The 24,334-nt window shown below is 39.0% G+C and overlaps 1 protein-coding gene across 4 annotated transcripts in view; it reads right to left on the bottom strand.

Moving 5' to 3' along the window:
- The window catches only part of GOLM2 (golgi membrane protein 2), an 84,621-nt gene extending 60,757 nt beyond the window's left edge, over window positions 1–23,864 (bottom strand). For 2 of the 4 annotated variants that reach the window (XM_021009313.2, XM_021009316.2), the window contains exons 1-2: window positions 23,141–23,863; window positions 3,265–3,319 (exon numbers count right to left, since the gene is read on the bottom strand). In XM_021009313.2, coding sequence (XP_020864972.1) covers window positions 3,265–3,319; window positions 23,141–23,467 — 382 coding nt within the window. In that variant the 5' untranslated portion in view covers window positions 23,468–23,863. Of the gene's footprint in view, window positions 1–3,264; window positions 3,320–23,140 lie in introns of all 4 variants that reach the window. The other 2 variants (XR_013485411.1, XM_021009315.2) reach the window with 2 other exon arrangements.
- Between the last annotated feature and the right edge of the window lie 470 nt (window positions 23,865–24,334).

Below are 24,334 nucleotides of genomic sequence, written 5' to 3'. Positions count from 1 at the left end.
AAAGTTCCTTAGGAGCTAAGCCAAAGAGGTTCACTTCCAGTGAATTAAATGCTTAAGACTAATCACCACCTTTTTAAATGTCATTTACTAATTGTTTTCATAGGAGAGTTCACTGGAAAAAAAAAAAGAAACCTCTTAGAAATAGAATGAAGTCCCATGGAGAATCATATTTGGATAGAGCAAACTGAACTAAGATGGGAGAATTGTAGACATGTGCCTTTCCAACATACCCCTGAGAAGGAACTGCCTGAGAAGGAAAGAGAGGACTCAGCTTTGGCTTTGGCCAGATCTTCGTCCCTTCTCTCATCCCCAACTTTGACCGGAGAAAGCCTTTGCCAGCTTTAAAGGATCTGAAGGATGTTGGATCTCCCCATCTTCCAACTGCCACCCTTCTAGAGGGAAGGTTTGGGGTAGTCTTGTTGCTACCTTTTAAGGCATTGTATCTTCTGTTACTCTAAGATCTCAGAGACATGCTGAGGACCTACAAGCTTTCCGTATTTCCAAAGCGGTCTGATCCAGGGCAAAGTCTGATTGCTGCCAACCTGGTCTCAGCTTTGCAATTTTGTAACTTGGATTTGGGTCTGAGCAAAAGTAGACTGTTTCTGGACCTTCAGCCCCAATCAACTAGCTGAAAAGTTTTGTTAGTTCAGTCACAGAACTGTAGTCTCCACTTCAGTCTGGTATTCCTGCCCTGGTTATGCCTCTGCAGGCTGGGCTAGATGCTGGAAATGAGACCCTACTCTGCACCTGGACTCTGTGCTGCTGCTGTTGCTGCTGGCTTCTGAACTTCTTCCTTTCTTGGTACACTGCCCAGTATCTCTCCGCTTAGAATACCAATCTTTGCATAGATCATCTTATCAGTCTGCCCTGGATCTATGACCTGGAACTGGACAGGGGCAACAAAGGTGTCAATTCGTACCTGTCTTCATCATAGTTCCCCAGATCTGGGACCTCCTTTTTTGCTAGTGAACAGTCTCTCCTTTGGTGCTAGGGTGCTCCACATTTGGTGTACTTCTGGCCCAACTCTATCCCCAGTGTCGGCAGACCTCCTTATCTGTCTGTCTCCTTAGGCTGAGCTGGGCTAGACAAGTGACTCACTGTACTTTTTTCTGCATTTCTCCATTAGGATTTGGTCTGGTACATTTTCTAGATCTGTTTGGAGGAATTTTGTGGAGGGAGGCCGAGTTGTACTAATTTCTACCACTCCACCATCTTGGCTACACCTCAGTTGTAATATTTTTTCCTTTGGCCTACAAGCTCTGGACTTTGGCTATAATGTTACTAGAAGTTTTCATTTAGGGGTTTCTCAGGACACGATCAATGGATTCTCTTTCTACTTTGCCCTCTTGTTCTAAGAAACCTGGGCAGTCTTCTTTTATGACTTCTTGAAATGTAGCATTTAGATTCTTCTTTTGGTCATAGCTTTTGGATAGTCCAGTGATTCTCAAATTATCTCTCTATCTGATTTCCAGATCAGTTATTTTTGCTATGAGATACTTTTCACATTCACCTATTTTCTCTCCTGTCTTTTGACTACATCTGTAGTTATCATGAATGACTTTCCTTTTGTAATTTATTCCTGCTGGTTTTTATACATATAAAGGCTAACAAATCTTGTGGATACTCCTGAGATTTGTGAAATGTTATTTGTGAAATAGTGAAGTATAATGGAAAGAGCACTGGGTTTAGAGGAGGACATCAGGGTTCAAATGCCAGCTCTATCTCTTACTGCTTGTATGGCTAGGGATGAGTTACTTTACCTCCATGGGACAGTTTTTTCATATTAAAACGAAAAGGTTAGACCAGATGGTCCCAATACCCCTTCTAGTTCTAAACCCATGAACCCAAGATCTAATGCCGAAACAAATAGAGGTAAGATTCAATTTCTGACCTCAAGGAACATAATTTCTTCCAGAGAGATAGATATGTACACAGCTAAGTAAAACAAAGACAAATTACATTTTTTAAGTAGAAGAAGGGGAACTAACAACTAAAGGAATGAAGAAAGACTTCAGGCCTCACATAGGAGGTGGCCCCCAATATAAACTATACAGAAGGTAGAGATGAGAGAGAGCATTCCAGACCTAAGGTATGCTTTGTACAAAGACATGGAGGCAGGTGATGAATGTTGTAAAAAGAGAACAGCCAGTTTGGCTGAGGATAATAACCCTCGTCCAACATATGGCAAACTCTCTCTTCTACTCCAAACCCCTCTCTAGGTAAAAGTTCCTTCTCCTTTGCTGATGAGGGAAAAAGAAAAAATCTTTGTAACAAATATTTCTGATACAGGTTTATATAAAAGTTATATAGAAAACTAACATAAATATAAGACCAAGAGCCATTCCCCAATAGAAAAGTGGTTAAAGGATATGAAAAAACAGCTCTCAAGAAAACTGCAAACTATTAACAGGATGCTCCAAATCACTAATAATAAGAGAAATATAAATTAAAATAACTCTGAAGGTTTACCTAACACTCAGAAAATTGGCAAAAAAAAATTACAAAAGATGCAAAATGTCGCTGTGGGAGTGACTGTGGAAAGAAAAGCACAGTAACACATTGTGATAGAACTGTGAATTGGTCTAACAATTCTACAAAGCAATTTAGAATTATATTTTAAAAGTGATTAAGATCTCTATTTCCTTTGGCCCTAAATTAAGGCTACTCACATCAGAAATCTGAGGATTTCTTGAGCTCAAGGAACTTGAAAATAAAGAGCCTTAATCAATTTCTCTTACCCATTTCAATTCTTTTACTTGGTGGCAAATGCCTCTCCAAATGAGTGATTGTATGGTATTTGAGAATGGGAAAGGAAACTCATGTACAAAACTTACATATCCAGAGGAGACTGTATATTTTTTATAGACAGCTAGAAAAAAGATTGGGATACTGTAGGCCTCCAAATCCGTATCCAGATTGGGACAATGAGAAAGTTAGGATGGATTGTGGAGTACCTGAACTACAAAAAGTACCTGAATTGATGAAAGCAATAACCATTAATATAATGATGTAATATTCAAATAAAATTAAAGTTTAACTTGGCTAAATCATAAAAGTTATCTCAGGCTGGCCTGGCTAATAAAGTCTATGAACAGGTCATTCATGACTACAGATGTACATATATAGATAGATTAATAGTTTTAAGTTATATTACACATAAGGTTTTTGCTATTTATGTTCACAGACAGAACCTGCCACTTTGGCCTTAGTTTTAGACATGTAGTACCCATTTACTTATACTTAATCTATAGTGAAATTTCTTACCCTTTAAACGATGTATGTCTGCCATCTGATATGATATGTTGTTCTGTAGTTTAACCTGAAAAGAAAAATTAAATTTTATTTTACTAAATGAAACATAGCTGTTCATATTTATTGTAGGCTTAATAATAAAAAACAGAGCAGAAAGTTTTGATTCTATAATTGCACAAATTTATTTTCCATTTGCATATAAAAATATTCCTTCCCATTTGGTGTACAGCATACAATACAGCATACAGTCTTTTGAAAAAATATTGTTTGTGATGAGTGCTGCTTGATAATTTTTTTTCTTTTGTTTTTTTCTTTGTCTTTTTAGGCAATTGGGGTTAAGTGGCTTGCCCAGGGTCACACAGCTAGTAAGTGTCAAGTGTTTGGTCTGAGGCTGGATTTGAACTCAGATCCTCCTGACTTCAGGGCTGGTGCTCTACCCACTGCGCCACCAGCTGCCCCTGCTTGATAATTTTTTAAAAGCCTTGCTCTCCAAGTAGGACACTGCTCAAGAAGTATGGAAATGATCCTTTTCCTTCCCCAAGGAACAAGTTTCATTAGGAAAACTCTTTTTCTCCCAAAGGTCTGATCCTGGAATTTCTAACTTGGGCTAAGTGGGCACAAATATGTATTCTTCTTCCATTTATTTCTGCAGGAAGCCTCTCAGTGCTCTGGCTGCTACCATTTCTTGAGCTGAGAAATCTAGTCCCAAGATTTCTTCTCTTAGTTTGTGTACAAGCACACGCAAATCTACCATGCACTTCTTCAGTGGGAATCCTAGTGATGCCCCAGTCATTGTTTTCTCTTTGGCTATGAATGTCCACTTAGGAATTGTATCTCTGACTTATGCTCAGAAGCTACAAATGAGCATATGTAACATCAGAAGTTTCCTAGGTTTTCTTGGTAAGGTGCTTGTGGGCATGCCCAGTTCCATGGGGAGATACCTCTTAGATGTCTCCAAACAAAGGTAACTCCACCTAAATCTCACTGTGATAATTGGAGAGTTCATCACAAAAGGATTCCCCTGATCAATCCTTCTTACGATAACAATAGTTAATAGGTATGCAGAACTTCATAAAATATTTTATATAAACCATCTCATTTGACCCTCACAACAACCATGAAGTATGTAGTATATTTCTCCAATTATATATATATATATATATATATATATATATATATATATGTATTAAGGTACAAAAAGGTTAATTGACTTGTACCAGGTTATATAGCTAGGAAATAGTAGAACCAGAACTTGCAACTAGAGCCTCTGAGTCCAAATATAGTCTTCTTTCCACTATATTACAGCTGCTTCTCTAAAAATAATTGTCTCATTTCTTTCCTTAAACACAGATGCTCCGCAGGGTAAAGGAAAAACAGGATCACTGATTTAGAACTGTAAGGGACCTCAGAAATCATCTAATCCATTTTTACAGATGAGGAAGCTGAGGCCCAGGAGCATTAAATGCCCAACGTTGCCCAATGTTACACAGGAGGTAAGCAGAAGAGATAGGATTTGAACACAAGTCCTCTACCTCGAGATCCAGTGCTTTTTTTCAGTCTTGAAAGCCCAGGGTCTAATCACAGAAAAGAAACCGATAACAAAGTATTAAACTAACTATAAAATTTCAGCCATGAAGGTGATCCCAGGGAAGCCACTCATCCTCAAATAATACCTCTTGCTATTCCAAGAAATGAAAAAGGTAACTTTATTTTCTGAAACAGACTCTCCTTAACAGATTAAGTAAGGAGGTAATGGGAAAAATATTTTATGTCTGTATCATATCTAATTCACTCAAATATTTACTGAGCATCTACTATGTACAAGGTAATATGGCTGAGCAAAAAAGATGAATAAGTCACAGTCCCTGCATTCAAGGAAGGAGTTGACAATGTTTACAATCTTGTAGGAGAAAAGTACCTCTACACATATAATTACTATACTGGCTGTATGTGATAAGTATCATGGGCATTACCAAAAAAAGTTAAGATAATACTTTTAGGTGTGCTGATCAGCCTAACTTTGGGAGGGAACTGACATTTTGGTTGAGATATGACCGGGTAAGATTTCAATAAGTGGACACGTGGGAGTGAAGGAGAGAAGTTCACATTCCAAGCAGATGAGCGATATGAGTAAAGTCAGCAGAATTCAATGTATGAATGACATATAAAAGATGGCAATTTGACTAAAATAGAGGGTAGCTATAGAGAAACAATGGAAGGTAAAGCTGGAAAGTTAGGCTGGAGCCAGACTATATAGGACTCTGAATAATGGATAAGGATCTGGATGCTTTTCTGTGCGGTAATGAAAATTTCTGAGTAGGAGAGTGTAAAGCAGTATCTTGGGCAAGTTAATCTGGTGGTAGTATACTGTATGTATATATGACCAGTCTCATTTGCTCTTCACACTCTTTCAATTATAAAGGGCATTTACATGTTACACATTAATTTTTCCCCCCAATACTGTTTTCAAAAACTCTGCATACCAGTTACTTATAAACTCAATACATTAAAAATACTAGTTTTCCTTTTATCCATTTTAACCACTTTTATATAACACATTTTACTCTTCTGACAAATTCTTTTACGTGTGTGTGTGTGTGTGTGTGTTTAAGCATTTCTGCTTCCCAATAGTCTTTATTTAGAATATAGATTCTCTAATCTTTTTTCCCCTTTCCTTTTAATAAAATTCTATTAGCTCTGTCTCTTTAACTGTAGCTTGCCTCCTCTATTCTCCTAATTGTCTAATTTCAAAAATGTTTTACTTAGGTGAACTCCAAGACTAAATGTTGCTGTATTTCCTCCTTCTTGGACATATATTGTCTTTTCTACCTCTTTGAATAGGAATTTGTTATGTTTACACTTCATGTAGTTCTGCTTTGTCCTAATTCTGTTTCATGCTGCCTACTGATGTTTTCATCCTCAAATGTGTTAGTTTCCATTTTATAAATAACTCTCCCATAATATTTCTTTTTAAACCTCTTTTCTTGTTTTCCCTTTTTGTATGCTTGGGTTTGATACTCCACTCTGCTGTTTTCTTCCTAGGTTAATTTTTGGTACTTTCTACTCAATGCCTTTTTCTCAAGACACAGTTGAAATCCCCTTTAATGATATCTTTCTTATCACATACAGAAAAGGCGCTATATTCTTAAAGGATTTTTTGCTTTCAAATTTCTTTTTGGGAATATACACATTTTCAAATCTGATCTCCCCAATTCACAACCATAATTATAAGTCTTCCAAATCTGATGACATACTCTGAACATCTACAATATGTATTAAAAGTCTCACTCCAAGTTCTGATAAGACAGCTACACTAATGCCTTTTTTGTGGAGCTGTAAAGTGGTCCAAGTGTTCTGGAAAGTAATTTCAAATTATACAAAAAAGAGCGATTTAAACATCCAAACCCTCTGACCCAGAGATTCCACAGCAGGCAAGAAGGTCAATGACAGAAAGGTATCATACAAACCCAAATGTTTATAACAGCATTTTTTGCCCAACAAAGTAAATGCCCATCAATGAGGGAATGGCTGAATAAGTTGTATATGAATGTAATGGAATACTATTATGGTATTTCAAAGAAACTTCAAGACACGATGAAGCACGAGAAGACATATTAACTGATCCAGAGTACAAAAAGCAGTACCAGGAAACAATAGACATGACTATACAATGTAAATGGAAAGAACACGATCAAACAATGAAAACTAAATGCTGTGAAACGACAATAGCCAGGTGTGGCCTGAAGAGGAGGTATGAAGAGGCGCCTCCTGTCCACCGCCCTTGCAGAGGCGAAGGGCTACAGGTGAGGAACACTATGTAACGTTAAATGTTCTTCATACAGCGTTAGTTCCGACAGAGTGCTTTCCCCTTCTCTTTTACTCTACGTTCTAGTGAATTGCTCTGGGAAAGGAAGGAGGAAATATTCATTAGGAACAGCAAGAAAATTATTTTTTAAAAGATCCCACCCCATTTGAGATGCACTTTGCTAAGTCCTTCATGTGAGAAACTGCATTCTTCTTCAGCCCTTCTTATACTAAAATTATAGTTGTACTTATCGCATAGCCCCATAGACTGTACTTCTCACTTTCTTCATCTTATGCTATTTCTAAGATTTGTAAGACATGTTCCTCCTTTAAGCTTATAATTCTAATTACTCCTTCAAGGTTTCCTTTGAACTCCCTTTTTTCCCTCCTACTCCCTTCAGCCTTGTCTCTTTCTACCTCTTTACTATTTTTACTATTTACTACTTACTTTACTATTTACTGCTAGATTCTATGTTACCTTCTTCCTACTTCTTCGGGGACTTAGTTTCTATACACAATGAACTAGTTCTTCTTCTTTTTGTTCTTTTCCTCCATTCATTTCTTCAGGATGGTTTCTCTATCCCTTCCTTTCATTTTCTGTGATCTTTGTAACAGATCCATTTTTTCTAAGGCAAATATACAGTCTCCTTTTAGTGACAAGATATCTTCTCCTTATGTTTATTTTGCTCCTAAGCACCTCTTATACACCACAAACTACTCTCTGTTTTTTGTTTCAGCACTACCCTTGGAAACCTGTCTTCTTTATTTTCCTCCAGCTTCCTGACATCCCATCTTATTGCCCTTTTCTTATTTTTCTTAAGAGGCTTCCCTGAATAAATATGAATGTTCTGTCTCATTTTCCCCTCCATTGCTGAGCTGTTTGCATAACTTCCTTCATAAATATGTCCAGTAAAAACCACTTAGGTTACCTGTAATCCTCTTTTTACAAACATTGTAGGGTCTGATTTTCCTCATCTGAAAAACTAGGATGACTTAATGAACTACATTTTTGCCTTTGATCAATACCCCTACATTCAACTGAATTCAATAATACCTACCTAAAAGGAGTTTACAATCTCCTGAAGGGAACAACTATACGTAAGTAAGCAAATACAGTCTCCTTTAAGCAAGAAAAGAATCCAAATGACAAAGAAATCAAAGATGTTTGCACAAAAGGGGTGACAAATGAACTGAGCATTGAAGGAAAATTCTAAGAGATGAAGGTGGGAGACTGTATTCAAAGCATGGGATGGTCTATGTGAAAACATGGAGATGAGGGAGAGAATGTTAAGTAGGGGAACAATTAGTTGTAAGTTTGGCTCCAACACAGTAGACTGTAGGAAGGGAAATAGAATGAAATAAGGCTGGTAGAAAGAAAGGTAGGTTGGAGCAGATCACAGGCTTTAAATGCCAGGCTAAGGAGTTTTCATTTTGTCTTAGGGGCTACAATGAGCCACTAAAGTTTTTGTTGTTGTTGTTTTTGTTTTTTACAAGAAAGTGACCTGGTCAAACCTATACGTTGGAAAGATTATTTTGTAAGCTTTGTGGAAGATGGACGGAGAAAGAGAGAGCCCAGAAGCTGGGAGACCAATGTTGTTTGTCCTTCATTGTTGAAGAGGACCAATGACATCATGATGAGATGGATAATATTTTGACTTGTGAGTAAACTGGATTTAAATGAGGCAGAGCTGCACAAAGTCATCAGCCTCATTCTCTTTTCCAAAGTCGTCAAAGTGCAGTGGCAGAACAAAAGTCAAGGCAACTGGCAACAGCTTGGGATGCAGTGGATGACTGTGGTGTCTTTGATGTCTCCAAGATCTTCCTACAATACCTGCTTCTGCTGCCTTCATTGCCGCTGGAACAAACTGTTCTTATTCACCCATTCTGTTGGGAGAAGTCTTCACATGGTTGGGGTAGACATACCCCTAGGTTTGAAGCCTGTTGGTTATCCTCAACTTGATTTAGTCTATCTGCTGAAATGTTTTTACTGAGGTGTGGCTGCTGCACATGCTACATAGCTTCTTAGAACCATAGGTAAGAGTTGGGTGACAGGTGGACACCAAAGGTGGATGAGTGGAAAGGGCCCAGCAAGCCCTCATAGCAGAGGTGCTAGTCCTCCCTAAACACCCCATATACCCAATAAGCAAGCTATCGTAATAGTCTAGATTAGAAGTGTTGACGATTTGAATGAAGATGGCTGCTGAATAAGTAAAGAGAAAGAAACCACTTACAAATCTTGACCAGCTAGTGGGCAGCTAAGTGTCTCAATAAATAGAGTGCCAGGCCTGGAATCAGGAAGACTCATCTTCCTGAGTTCAAATCTAGTCTGAGACACTTCCTAGCTGTGTGACCCTGGGCAAGTCACTTAATCCTGTTTCCCTCAGTTTCATTATCTATAAAATGAGTAGCAGATGGAAATGGCAAACCACTTCAATATCTTTGCCAAGAACCCAAGTCGAACACAACTGAAACAACTGAACAGCAATAACAGTCTTGAGCCAGCCACTTAAAACTCCCTAAGTCTCCATAAAATGAGGAGGTTGGACTAGATGACTTCTGAGGTCTCTTCAAGCTCTGGAGCTACGTTCCTATGTTGTGGACACATAACTGATAAGACTTGGCAACTGACTGAATATGAGGAATGAGAAAAGGAGATGCAAGGACGGCTAAGCTTATGAACCTAGGTGACTGAGAAGATAGTTATACCCTCACAGAGGAAGTTCTGAAGACAGACAGATTTATTTTTCAGCTTAAAGCTCTCTTGATCAGATTCACTCACTTGATAGCCTCAATCTTTTCAGCAAAGGAGGTCAAATCATCTGCTGTAAGTGTGAGGGGATCAGAGTCTGATTCAAGACTAAGATGTGAAAAGTTCTGCAACAGTCATTGTGAGGAATAAGGCAGTCAAGAAGAGTAGATAGAGGGGTTACTGGGCAGCAGTCAGGGTGCAGCTAAAGCTATGTACCATATATTTTAAAAAATCTTATTTTTAGTGACATTTTAAAAATCACATTCATTTCTGAATACAGCCCTTTATCCTATGGAACCCAAAGACCAGGTACATATTGTTCAAAAAAAAAAAAGAATACCTCATAAAAGATTTTTAAAAGGAAAAAAAAGTAGTTCCAGTAAAACACATCAGTCATGTCTGACAGTATATGCAATATTCCATACTCACAATCCCCCATTGCAAAAAGAGAAAGGAATATTATACATTTATTAAATCAATTCGACTTTATTACTTTTTCCAATGAAGCTCGGCAGCTCAGAAGAAGATAAGAAATCAGATGACAAATCTAAGCCAGGGTTAAGGATTAGATCATGTTTTATCAGTGTTAGAAGAATGATGGTTTCTAAGATGGTAGTCAGTAGACACTAAAGTGACAGACAATGCAGTCAAAGCTGGAAATGGAAGCCAGTGAAACCAGAAAAAGAGGAGGCCAATGGATAACACAGAAATGAAAGAGTGGGAGAGGTAAAAGGATAGAAAGTATGATCAGGGTGGACTGTTTTTAAATTTCTTTTTTATTGTGGACTTAATCATACATAAACACAAACATTTCAACATACAAAGAACATTGAAAGAGGATAAAAATCATGACCTTCTGTTATCTAGTTATTTTAAATTATATATTTTATAATTGTATGATTTTATAATTTATATATTAAAATAATTTAAAATATATATATTTATACATAAATTTAACAAAGTAGTAACAAAACTGCTCTATTTGTTTGTGAGAAGTGATCAATATGAATACTGAAATTCACTACATGGAATAAATTCACTACAATGGGATTCACAGGAAAAGTTTTTGGAGGATGATGGCAATGGTTTAGAAGCACAATGAGGAGTGAGAAGCAGCCAATCTTCCCAGCCTTGTGAATCAAGGAAACTAGAAGACTAACTGACAGTTGAGAAGTAAGTAGGGAAAATCAGATTTTGTTTAAATGGAAGTAGAAGAAAAAGTTTCTGGAAGCAGGAGTATATAATGAGAATAGAGTAGGGGGCAGCTAGGTGGTGCAGTGGATAGAGCACCAGCCCTGAAGTCAGGAGGACCTGAATTCAAATCTGGCCTCAGAGCAAACACTTGCCACTTACTAGCTGTGTGATCCTGGGCAAGTCACTTAACCCCAATTGCCTAAAAAAACAGACCAAAAAAAAAAAAAAGAGAATAGAGTGGGCATTTCCAGAGGATCTAGTGCCAGAGGGCTAAGAGAAAGTCAAACCCAATTTGTGGCCTAGAGGAGTAGAGCTGATTTGAACAGGAATGGGAATTCAGGAGCAACTGGTAGGTGCTGTCAGCCTCTCTCTTTTTTAGGGGGAAGGGAAGGTTTGTAAAGTGCTTTGCACATATTATTCAGTTAGAGCCTCACAACAACTCTGAAATAAGTAAGCCAGGAACTATTATTTCCATTTTAAAAGTGAAGACTCAGGCTTAGAAAGGTAAAGTGAGTTGACCAGGCTCACAAAACTAAGAAGTATCAGAAAAAGTATCTGAATCCAGTTTTTTTTGGGCTCCAGGCCCAGGTCCAGGACTCTGTACACTAGGCCAGGGGAACCCAGATCCTCTGATTCCAAATTCAGTAGCTCACACAATCCTAAGGTTGTCTGACATGAATTTTTTTTTAAAAAAGCAACAAATAGTGTCATAAAGAAGCCACTGCATAAAATCTAAATTCATTTGCCATGCACTTAAGGCTTTCCATTAACTAAATCCTGCCTCTTCATGTGTTATTGGACCTATTCGTAAATGACTAAATGAAACAAAAAGCATTTTAAAAATACTCTGTGCTGGACACTATGGTAAGCAGTAGGGATACAAATACATAAAGACAGTCCCTGCCCTCAAGAAGCTTCTAATAATAATAATAACTAGCATTACATGATTACATAATATTACAAGAAGGTTTGCCAAGTGTTTTACAAATATCATTTCATTTGATCCTCACAATTACCTTGGGAATCAGGTACTATTATTATCCCCATTTTACAGATGAGGAAACTAAGTCAAACAAGGACTAAGTGACTTGCTCAGGGTCACACAGCTAGTAAGGGTCTGAGGCAAGATGTAAACTCAGGTTTTCCTGATTCCAAGTCCAGTGCTTTAACCATAACTTTAAAGTACCACATTACATCCATCAAACTGGCAAGATAGTTAAAAATAATAATAATGAGGAATTAGGCACTCAATAACAGCCTTGACAAACTAGACTCCCAGACTTGATCCAACTAATATAATCCTTTCAATGTCAGAACTCCCCTGGTGTCAAGGTTTCCAGAAAAGTGCCAACATAAATGCTGTAACCAGCTTATCAAAGATCCACGTTGACTAAATACTGGAGACATTAAGAATAAAAAGAATAGTTTGTTCAATACAAGGTCTAGAAAAGGTAAGCATAATAAAGAAGGAAAAATAGTAAGACACATATGGGCTTAAGTTCTAAGTAAAATTTCTACCCCATGGACCCTATCCTGAAGACTGTCCATTTTGTGTGTCTTTCCATATTTCTCTTCCACTCTTTGTAAAGTCTTCCTGGTGGTGCCTTTAGTTTCCTCCCTCTCCCTTGCAGATTTGATGGCCAAGAAGATTGGCTCCTCCTATCCTGTGTTACCTGTGGGTAACACAACAGATTAAACTCTATCTCTTTATGTTCTTGGCATTTACGCACCACAAAATCTTTGAACCCAAATCAATTAAGTTTCAATTGATATTGCATGTCAATTGGTAGCATTCTATCATCTCCCATCTAAGAAGAGCAGTAAGTTAAGCATGTTATTGAAGTTAAAAGTACCTTAAATGACTGCAAATTGCCAATTCTTAGATTCCTTACAGTAAGGTACAAAGAGGTTTGAAGCAAAGTTGTGAGTTAAAACTACTGCTTACCCAACTGGTGCCCAAAGAGCCTAGAAGGTGAGACAGGCATTGACTTAAAAGGGTCATAAACACAAGGGAACTTCCATGTCTATAGCACAGCTAACAAACATTAACTTCTGCAATGTGTTCCATAACATTTGATCTTTGTAGTTCTATGTGCCTGTTCATAATGTAATGTTCATACTGTTCATAATAAGGATATATCTAATATTTAAGACTTTAAAAACTAAACTGCCAGCCTCTCTCTATGAATATAAGCAAACTCATATTGTGCCGCCTTCCTAGGTTCTCCCACTGGCTAGTATCTTCCCCCAAGGTTATCTTGTATATGTCCTGAATGTGTTTTATAAATACTTACATATGAGTATTTTGTGTTATTCCCATCCCCTCCCATCCCCACCCCCTTTGAATTTAAGCTCCTTGAGTGCAAAGATTTTTTTTTCTTTGAACACTAAACACCTAGCACAGTCCCTGGCACATAGTATAAGCTTATTAAATGCTTGATGATTAACTGCTAGAGGATGTTTACATTTACAACCATATTGACAAGTTGAGACCTTTACTCCTTAACATTAAAATCCTTGTGAAGTTCTCCTCCTACTCCCAACCCTATCTAGGTCAATATTCATAAGCAGAAATAGGAGAAAGCTCTAACTCCTTAAAGCAAAGGCTCTATTGTCCTTTCATCAAAAATGACGACTTCAGAGCCATTTTTTATGGCCTTGGTCAAGTTAGTCAGAGACAAAAAAAACTCTTAGGATACTTTATTTTCTACTTATCCATGCATTTCTATTATTTCCCATTATATACCTAAACTAGAAGCAGCTAGGTGGTACAGTGGACAGAATGCTGGGCTTGGAATAAGGAAGAATCATCTTCATGAGTTCAAATCTGGCCTCAGACACTTACTAGCTGTGTGACTCTGCGCAAGTTACTTAACTCTATTTGCTTCAGTTCCTTATCTATATAAAATGAGCTAGAGAAGAAAATGGCAAACCACTCCAGCATCTTTGCTAAGAAACCCCAAATGGAGAAGATATGGGAAAACTGGAACACTAATGCAGTGTTGGTGGAATTGTGAACTGATCCAACCATTCTGGAGAGCATTTGGAACTATAACCAAAGGGCTATAAAAATGTGCATACCCTTTGACCCAGCAATACCACTTCTAGATCTGTATCCCAAAGAAATCAGAAAAATGCGAAAAGGACCCACATATACAAAAATATTTATAGCAGCTCTTTTCGTGGTGGCCAAAAATCGGAAATTGAGGGTATGCCTATCAAATTGGGGAATGGTTGAACAAGCTGTGGTATATGAATGTAATGGAATATTATTGTGCTATATGAAATGATGAGCAGGCTGACTTTAGAAAAACCTGCAAGGACTTATATGAACTCATGCTGAATGAAGTAAGCAGAACCAGGAGACCACTGTACACAGTAACAGCCATATTGGTTGATGACTTAACTTTCATAGACTTGGCTCTTCTCAGCAATATAAGGATCTAAGAAAACTTCAAAAGACTCATGATGGAAAATACTATCCACATCCAGAGAAAGAACTATCGAGTCTGAATGCTATTTGCTTTCTCTCTTTTTTTGTGTGTTTTGCTTCTTCTTTCTTGTGTTTCCTCCCATTTGTTCTAATTCTTCTTTACAACATGACTAATGTGAAAATATGTTTAATAAGAATGCATATGTAGAGCCTATATCAGATTGCATGCCGTCTTGGCGGGGGCGGGGGGAGGTGAAGAAAATTTAAAACTCAAAAGCTTATGGAAGTGAATGTTGAAAACTAAAAATAAATAAATTTTAAAATAAAAAAAATTAAATGAAAAAAATAAAGAGTAATGAAGATTCAGGTATATCTTCTGATCAGACGAAAAAAATGCATCTTATTTAGAAGATTCATACAGCTCTAACTACAATTAAAAATACTCTTCCCCCCCCAAGAAAAGAACCCCCAAATGTGATCATGAAGAATCGGACACGATTGAACAACAACTAAAACCTAAACTGGTAAAAAGGTCTCTCTCTTCCCAAAACTGCAATAATGCCTGCGCAAGGCAGGTATTTTTTTTTATTATTTAAAACAATGAATGTGACTGGTCCCCATTTTCCCATCAAAAAAAAATATGTATAAAATAGGTCCAGAAAGAAAATTTGTTGTTAACACTTCCTACAGGAAACATACTAAATATAAAATATACATGTAAGTCCACTAAAATCTGCAACAAGATTCCTCTGATGTTGAAGGTTTGTCTATGCCCAAAAGGGTTTCTCACAACTGTATACATAAAGCTCCTCATTCATATGACTTCTGATGTTTATTAAAAGGTTTTATCAGTCTCTGAATGCTTACTCTCATTCATTATACACATAGGTTTTCTCAAGAGTATGAACCCTCTCACATTTAATAAGGTGAGAGCTATGATTGAAGACCCTCCCATAAGGACTACATTTGAAGGGTTTCTCTCCAGTACAAACCTTATGATACAAAAATGGATGAGCACTGGCTAAAACCTTTTTCACAATCATGACTTTTATAACATTTCTGTCCAGTAAGACCCCTCAGGAGAATAATATCTTGTGGGCTGTTTCTAAATGTTTTCCTACTTTTGTTTCATTTACAAGTACTCTCACATGTATGGATTCTCTGATCTCTAATAAGGTTTGCCTGCCCAAGAGAAGTATTTTTCTTTGTAGATCCTAGTTCCTAAAGATCAGGAGTGGGGAACGTGCGGCCTCAAGGCCACATGTGGCCTTCTAGGTCCTCAGGTACAGTCTTTTGACTGAGTCCAAGTTTTACCAAACAAATCCTTTTATTAAGGGGATTTGTTCTGTGAAGTTTGGATTCTGCTTCCAAAGCAGAGATAAGAGAGATGAGTGATCTCATCCCATTCTTACCACCTCATTCAGCCAATCGCTGCCGTGGAATTGCTGGGAACTAGAAAATCAAACAATTCTAATGTACATTAATAGCAGGGACTTTTTTGCTTTAAAAAAGGGAAAATCTTAAGTCATCTATGATGTACCACCCAGATGAGCCAACACCACTGTGCTCCCCTCCCTTACCCCACCTCATGACACAGATATTAATACCCTCTTCTCCTTCTCCCACCAACTGATATGAGACTGCAAACTTTTGTGCTGCCCAAATAACTAGTATAAAGCTATCTCTGCGGCAACCTTCCTGAGGAGTTACATCAAATTTCTCTACCACCCATTTGAAGAGTTTCCATCTTTACCATCTCCCACCCCCTTTCCCCCCACTGGTCAACCTGACATTACAAGCTTCTGTGGTCTTAGAGGGCTTGGTGAAGACCCCCCTCAAGACACAAACCTTAAAAGCATTACATTTCATCTCCATCTATATAAAAGTCTGGAGATGTCTATTAGCTATACAAAGCATATCCTTCAATAAAACTCATTTTTAGGTTTTAGGCCAGTAGTTTGCTTCTTTCTTCCACAGGCATAGCAGTTAGTTTATCACAAAATGCCTGACTTAAACAGAAGCTACAACTAAATGTGGGAAGTAAATTTGAATACTTTTCAATGAGTCTCTGCAAACCCTCAAAGTAATCTTGTCTTACTTCCAAAAAGGAGTAAGGTGATACTAAAACAACAGGCTGTCCAACTTCAGCCAACCATTCTATACCCACATTCTCAGTCACAATATTTATACAACAAAGCCCTGACAAGTTCTCAGAAAGATGAAGACACAGTCGCATGGCTTTGCTACCATTTGGAGGGTCATTCAGATTCCACTTAGTCCCAGCCCCCAAGACCAAAGGGCTTTCTGTGAATAGGAGCAAAGTGAAGTAACAAGAGAAAGAAGATAAGACATTGAACCAAAAAGGGAAAGTACAGTGCATAGCTGACTAAGGTATTGTTATTATTGTTCTTTGTTGTCATTGTTGTTGTTGTTTTTTGCTAGGCAATGGGGTTAAGTGACTTGCCCTGGATCACACAGCTAGTGTCAAGTATCTGAGGCTGGATTTGAACTCAGGTCCTCCTGACTCCAGGGCTGGTGTTTTATTCACTGTGCCACCTAGCTGCCCCAGGTATTGTTATTATTATTCCATATTAAAGATCAGAATAAAAGACAATCATTTAGAAGAAAATTTCCATTTCGACTTCAGGCAAATATAATATATGAAAAACCTGTTTCATGTTGAGCTAATGAATAAAAGAGGAACTAACCAAATAAGAAATATGACATTTCTACTTTCAAAGAAAGTGTGATCTAGTTGGGCGAACAAGATTAACACAAAAGTATGAGCATCATACAATACATAAACATTGAAGGTGTTGTACAAATACAAAAGTTTGAAAAAAGGATAAGATTACTGAGAATCAGAGTACCTAGGAAGTCACTGAGCAGGTCCTTAAGGAATATGATGAAGTAGAAAGAGCAATGGATATTGAGTTAGAGGTCCTGAATCTAAATGCTGGCTCTGTCACCTGCTATCTATATGACCTCATACTTTTCTGGGCCTCACTTTGTGCAGCATAGAACAGAAGGGGGAATAGACTGGAGACAAGGAGATCAGTTATGGGGCACTGTTGTAGTAATAAAAATTAGATGACAGGGTTTTATTAGGGTGGTTGCCTTAGGAACAAGGAGGAAAAATATAACAGATATTTCACAAGAATGGACAGGATTTGGTGACTTACTAGACAAAGAATGAAAGGGAAGAATCATATTATTCTCAGATATCTAATAACATTATCACTGACAGAGATGAAAAAGTTGAGAAGTGGAGATAAATGAAGTGGAGGGAGATAAGTTTTAACACAACACAGAATTTTAAGGTTTGGAAGGAACTTTAGTTCAAACTCCTTATTTTACATTTAAAAAAATTAAGTCTCAGAGTTAAATGACTTGCTTAAGGTTATATAGTTAAAATTAGTGGCAGTGCAGATTCTAGAATTCAGGTCTCACTTCTCCCCACTTGGTGTTCTACTATTCCATACTACAGTCATCTCTTGGCATTCTCAGGTTTCACATTGGTGATTTTGGTTATTTGAGGGTTGGCCATGGATAATTAAATGGGAATTTTTGGAGAGTTGTGGATTACTGTGGAAAATCACAGATGATGTGCATATATAAAGAAAACTAAAAAAAATTTAGTAAATCATAAGTGCGTAAACACTGTATATTATTAATCTGTTTTATCATTTACTACCATAAGTATACACACATAAATTTATTACAGTTAAATTCTGTTAAAAGTTTCAGTGCTCTAGAGAACTACAGGCAACATAGCCTCCTCAGAAACACCTCCTCTTGGTCTCTCTACCATCCAGACTAAATCATGTGATTTTTTCCCCCCACTGTGATCGCTGTATCTTGCACTTGGAAATCAGTGAAGCAGCTGCTATAGCTACACCAGAGGCTGTGACGACTCTGCATAGTCTATGAGATACTAGTCTCTCTTGCATAGAAACTGCAACTTTTTTATGGGTATAATGTGTTATTTTACTTGTTTTGTGTGTTAAATAAATATAATCAGAATTATTAAAAACAAAGATTTGGGGTGGGTTATTCCTTCCTTTCTTCTACTCCTAGAGTTATTCATGGTTTTCACATTTATGAGGGTTCCGTGCCCCTAGTGCCCCCCAAATATCGAGGGACAAGTGTATTTTGTTGAATTTGAGATATACTAAGACATTCAAAGCAAGAGACTGGAGCTGAAGACATTGATTCAAACTACATACTTATGAGGGGCAACTAGGTGGCACAGTGGACAGAGTGCTAGGCCTAGAGCCAGGAAGACTCATCTTTTCAGTTCAAAACCGGCCTCAAGCACTTACTAGCTGTCTGACCCTGGGCAATTCACTTAACCCTGTTTGCCTCAGTTCTTCATCTGTAAAATGAGCTGGAGAAGGAAATGACAAACCATTCCGGTATCTTTGCCAAGAAAACCCCAAATGGGATCAAGAAGAGTCAGACACAGCTGAAAAACAACTGAAACAATAAATGCAACAATGAGCTTGATTTTGATTCCTGAAAAAATTCTAGAACTTATTAAAATGGATGGCATGTGAGGATCCAGAAAGGGAAGCAAGAGATCACTAAGAACCAGCACAGGTTCATTAAGAATACATTATGCTAGACTAACTTCATTTCCTTTTTTTGACAGGGTTATTAGACTAGTAGATTAGAGGAACGTTTTACCGAATTTTTGCAAAGTGTATGACGAAGTCTTATGTTAGCTTTATAGATGTAATAGAGAAATACAGGGTAGATAGAATTGCACTTAGAGTTGCACTAGTACAACTGGGGCCCAAAGAATAATTAATGGATCAATGTCAATCTGAAAGGAGGGCTCTAGTGAGCAGTCTAGGGAATCTGTCTTTTGCTCTGATCTGTTCAAAATTTTTATCAATCACTTTGATAAAGGCATAAATGATATCCTTTTTAAGTGCACAGGTAATACAAGATAGGAGAAATAGCCAGAATGCTGGACAACAAATCTGAGATTCAGAAAGATTTCAGCAAGCTAATACAATGGGCTAAATCAAATAAGCCTAAATTTCAAGTCCATTTTGATTCCAAAAGAACAAGTACATAAATTCAGAACAGGGGAGATGTGGCTAGATAACAGGTGACACAAAAAAGATAAAGTGAGTTTTAGTCCATTATTGTAAGCTCAATGAGTCAACCACATGACATAACAGCCAAATAAGCTCATGTAATCTTACTATGATAGATCCTTGAATCAATTCATAAATGTTTCTTCTACCAATACGACTATAATCTATCCAAACCTTTTCATCTTGTGTAATTCTATCCAAATATTTCCATCGATCCTCTATAGAGGAAGAATGGTATAGTGGATAAAGGGCTGAACTTGAAGTGAGGAAGAAATGGATTCAAATCCTACCTCAATCACTTATTATCTATCTGCATGACCCTGGACAAGTCATTTAATCTTTCTTCGCCTCAGTTTCTCATTTTTGAAATGAGGGGTTTGGACTCCCTGGCCAACTCTTACTCCAGCTCTTTTAATGTTTTACAGATACCAGTGCAATAGTCCATTTGTCTATCTCTAACTTTTCACTCCACTATATAACCAGCCCACCTCCTTTGCTAGTCATGTGTCCCTGATGTTGTTCGTGCCATTTTTTTTTTAGGCATTGGGGTTAAGTGACTTACCCAGGGTCACATAGCTAAGAAGTGTCAAGTGTTTGGTCTAGGCCAGATTTGAACTCAGGTCCTCCTGACTTCAGGGCAGGTGCTCTATCTGCTGTGCCACCTAGCTGCCCCGGTGCCATTTCTTACGATCTAGTTACATTATTCAGTATTCATTTTTTGTTATTTTTTTTTAATTCTGAACTTAACAAATACCAGTTAAAATGAGCATTTCCATACAGATTGTAAAACAAGAGAGAATCGTACAAGAGACTGCAAATCTCTATTATTGTAGAGTTTGCTTTTCCTTTTAAATATATACATTTGATCTTAGCCTCAAATGACTAATAAATTCAACATGTAACTTTAAAAGCTGTCCTGTTTGTGAATCTTTCAGACATACCTTTTGTACTCTTCTTATTACCCTCACTACCTCACACTCTGGGGGAAAAAAGAAACTCCTGAAACAAACACTCAGGTCACTGTTGGCAATATTCTTAGACTTCATCAATGGAGGGACAATGTTTAGAATTAAAGAAGTGACAGTTCTGACCACATCTATCCTGTTCTGACCACATCTAGACTACTGTATTAACTTCTACTTACTACAGCTTAGAAAAGATATTTACACCTTGGTGTAGAGGAAGGAAACGAGGATGATGATGAAACTAGAAAACGTTCCATACAAAGGAGGAACTAAGGATACTTGGGTAGGAGAAGAAAAGACTCCAAGAAGAAAAGACTCCAAGGGGACATGATGACTGCCTTCAAGTAGTTGAAAGGTTCTCACATAGAATAGTAAGACTTGTTTCACCCATTCTTTCGATGGCAAAACTTGGGGTAATGGGTAAAAGTTACAAAGAAGCAGATTGCAAAAGAAGCTCAATAAATTCTTAACAATTAGAGCTGTTCAAAAGTTAAATGGGCTAACTGAGGAAGGAATAGGTTTCTCTATTAACGGAAGTCTTTAAGCAGGTGACAGATGCGTATTTATTAAAAATATAATGGAAGGTATGAGTTGGACTAAATGACCTCTGAGATCCCTTTCAAATCTGAAATTTCAGTTATCAGCACAAAAATAGTAGGTGAAACCACTAGAATCTTTAGCTAGAAACACAGGTCTAAAGCTAAAAGAGGGCCAAAACCAAAGCTTATTTCCAGAGGACAGGAAAAGACAGACTACCAAGAAAACAGAGAAGAACAAGTTGAAGAAGTGTTGAGTACACCCACAAGGAGACAAATGAGCAAATGACAATGGTATCAAATGCTATAGAGAAATGAGATAGAATGAAAATTAAGAAAACGTCTTTGAATTATTTCAGGAGGTCACTGGTGACTTTCAAGAAAATAATTTTAGTAGAGTGGTTAGGACAGAATATGTATTACTAGGGATTAAAATGAGAATGGAAGCCAAGGAAGTAGAGGCAGTTGTTGTAAAACACAGGTTATAGGATTTTGGTAGGAGAAAAATACAAAGTATGTAGGGAGAGAAGTTGGACAATAGGTTGCAAGTCAAATGCAAGCTCTTTCTGGGAGATGAGAAAGCTGTGCTAACGTGTGAGGGCAGAAGAGGGGAAAAACAGAGACAAAGATAGATATTCCTATCAATGATGCTAGAAAAAGAAAAGATGACCATGGAAAGAAAGAAGGAATGAGACCCAAAATAGAGGTAGAATGATTTGCTTTTGAAAGAAGAGGTAGTTCTTCCTTTGAGACTGCAGAAAGCATGGTACAGTGGAAAGAACATTGGATTCTGAGTCAGAATATACAGATCAAAAGACTCTGATACTATATGTGTGACCTAAGAAAAGTCAGCTGTCCTGGTCTGTTTCCTCAAGCTGTTAAAATCAAAATAATGGAACTAGAAGACATTTAAGATCTCTTCTCATTCTAAATATATGATCCTATGATATAAATAGTGGTAGGTTTTCATGAAGCAGAGGTATGAGGACCTCAATCTTAATGTTACAAGAGGTCAAGTCCCGTGGTGAAGAGAAGGCTGGAAAATGGATGCTGGCCTAAAAAGAGATATTAAATCTAGGAAAATGACATATCTAAAAAGGTTTTGATGTAACATTACAGGTATAACTTGTGGTTGGCAAAGGGTACATGAAAATATCGAGGATGTACAAATTAAGGTGATTAGCAAAAATGAGCTCATAAAAACATTTATTTCAGCTATGGATTTCTGCTGAATGAAAACATAAAACTAGCAGATTGATAAAGTGGTTTTAAATATTTTTAATCTGAAGTCATTTATCACGTCCTGAATAAAATATAAAACCTAGAGAACTGAATAGAAATTATGCTTTACTTCCCCACTCCCCCCCAAAATCTCACGGAGAAACACTTTCATAAAATGTTAAGCTTTATGTTCTACCCTCCATGCAAATTTAGCCACCAATCTGTAATATAACATAGGTTAGGTAGATATGGAACAAATATGTCCAGGTCATGTTAGGCTTTGATAATATAAATTGACTCAAAGAACAGGTAACATTTGGAAATCACCAACAAACAGTTTTGTGGAAGTAATTATTGCTTAAAGGATAAGTCTTGTATAACTCCTGTGGGTAGGCTGAGTCTGAAAAGGTGCAACTGGTTTTTTTGTTGGTTTTTAAAAAAGAAAAAACGAAGGAAAAGAAACCTCTTTTAGGGTGTACAGGATAGGGATGATAGCAATAATAACCATACCAAATCTCGGCAGTCACTAGATTTATGTGATTGCGAGTGTGATGCTGCCACATAAGCCTGATGATTGCTACTGCCAGCTCAGCAGCTGAGCTTGAAGAAAAAGGTGGGAGGGATCGGTCCTTCCCCATCCATACAAGCCAACCCCAACAGAAACCATACTTACCTGACACTGTCCAGCAGGGGCTAGGTGATGGAAGATGGGAGTGAATGAGCGATGGGCTTTAAATGTCTGAAGCAAGGAATTTGTGGCAGCATAAGGGAGTCTCTGGGGTGCTAGTCGGCTAACAGCATCCATTCCCCTGGGCCGAGGGAAAGGGCCTGGAGTTGGAGGCGGGGGGTGGGGGGAGAATGGAAGAGAGGGTCGCCCTTACCTTGTCATCTTCACATCTCTTCCCCTGGCCTTCCCTGGCCTGCAGCCGGCTGCTGAGGAGGCCGTAGTCGGCCTCCTTCTGGTCCATCTGCTTCTTGTGAGAGTCCACCAGCAGCAGGAGGTCCGAGTTGCGCTTTTCCAGGTGACTGCGGGCGACCTCGGTCCTCTGCACCTGGTTCTGCAGCTCCAGCATCTCCTCCTGAAGCAGGACGTGGCGGGAGGAGACCCTCAAGTAGTTGAAGGCGAGGATTGCGATCACCACCAGCAGCCCCAGCAGCACCAGGGAGGGCAGGCGCCCGGCCCGCCGGTTGGCCCCGAATCCCACCATCCTCCCGGCTCAGACGCTGGCGGGAAGCGGGTGGGGGCGGGGGTGGGCAGGTCGGCGAGGCCGCGGCGGGACAAAGGCGGCCGCAGGGCAAGAGCGCCTCGGTGGGACCCCGCCGCCCGGGGGACCTGGCCCCGGAGCCCCGAGGCAGGCGGGAGGGATGGAGAGTCGGAGCCCAGAGAAAGGGGCGGGGCCGCAAAGGGCAGACCCGCCCCGCCCTCCTTCCCCTGGCCCCTTCTCCCCGCCTGCTCCAGGAGCCTTCCCCGGACTATTGCTCTCCCCTGAAGAGAACCGCCACGAGGGAGGTCCCGGCCTGAGCGCCCGCAAAGACCTCCCGCCCCGACCCACAAAGCCCAAGTCGCTGCGAGCGAGAGCCGAGCGGAGAGTGGGGGGGAAGAGAAGAATCGGAAGGGGCGGGTTTACCTTGGGCCCCGCCCAGTTGGACAGCTCCTGGCGATTGGGGGGGCCCTTTCCCGGTTTCCGCCGACGCTCCCTTCTCGCGAGAGGGCGGGCCCTTTCTCGTCAACTGCTGGGGCTGCGGGCACTTTGGAGCATGGTGGCTGCGGTTGCGGGGTCGGTGCTGTCTCGGTGGCTCCGCCGCCCCGCGTTAGCGCAAGGCCGGGAGTTGAGGAAGGGCGGCTCCGGGCATATCTGCTTCCCATGGTGGGCTCCGCGCCGGGGTCCTTTCTCCTGGGGAGCGCTCTTTATTCTGCGCTTCTCGAGATGCCGCACGTTCTCCCGTGTCCGGGACCTGGGACGTGGCAGTGGCGGCTGCAGTGGCCAAGACGGAGCCTTCGCTTTCTCGTTGTTTGAGTTTTAAAAAAAATACAAACGTTTTAAGAAAGGAAAGCTTGGTCCTTAAGATCATAG

The sequence above is a fragment of the Phascolarctos cinereus genome, unplaced genomic scaffold (genome assembly GCF_003287225.1).
Source record: "Phascolarctos cinereus isolate Bilbo 61053 unplaced genomic scaffold, phaCin_HiC Scaffold_3;HRSCAF=262, whole genome shotgun sequence".
Lineage (NCBI taxonomy): Eukaryota > Metazoa > Chordata > Mammalia > Diprotodontia > Phascolarctidae > Phascolarctos > Phascolarctos cinereus.
This window is presented reverse-complemented; position numbering and strand designations above follow the sequence as displayed.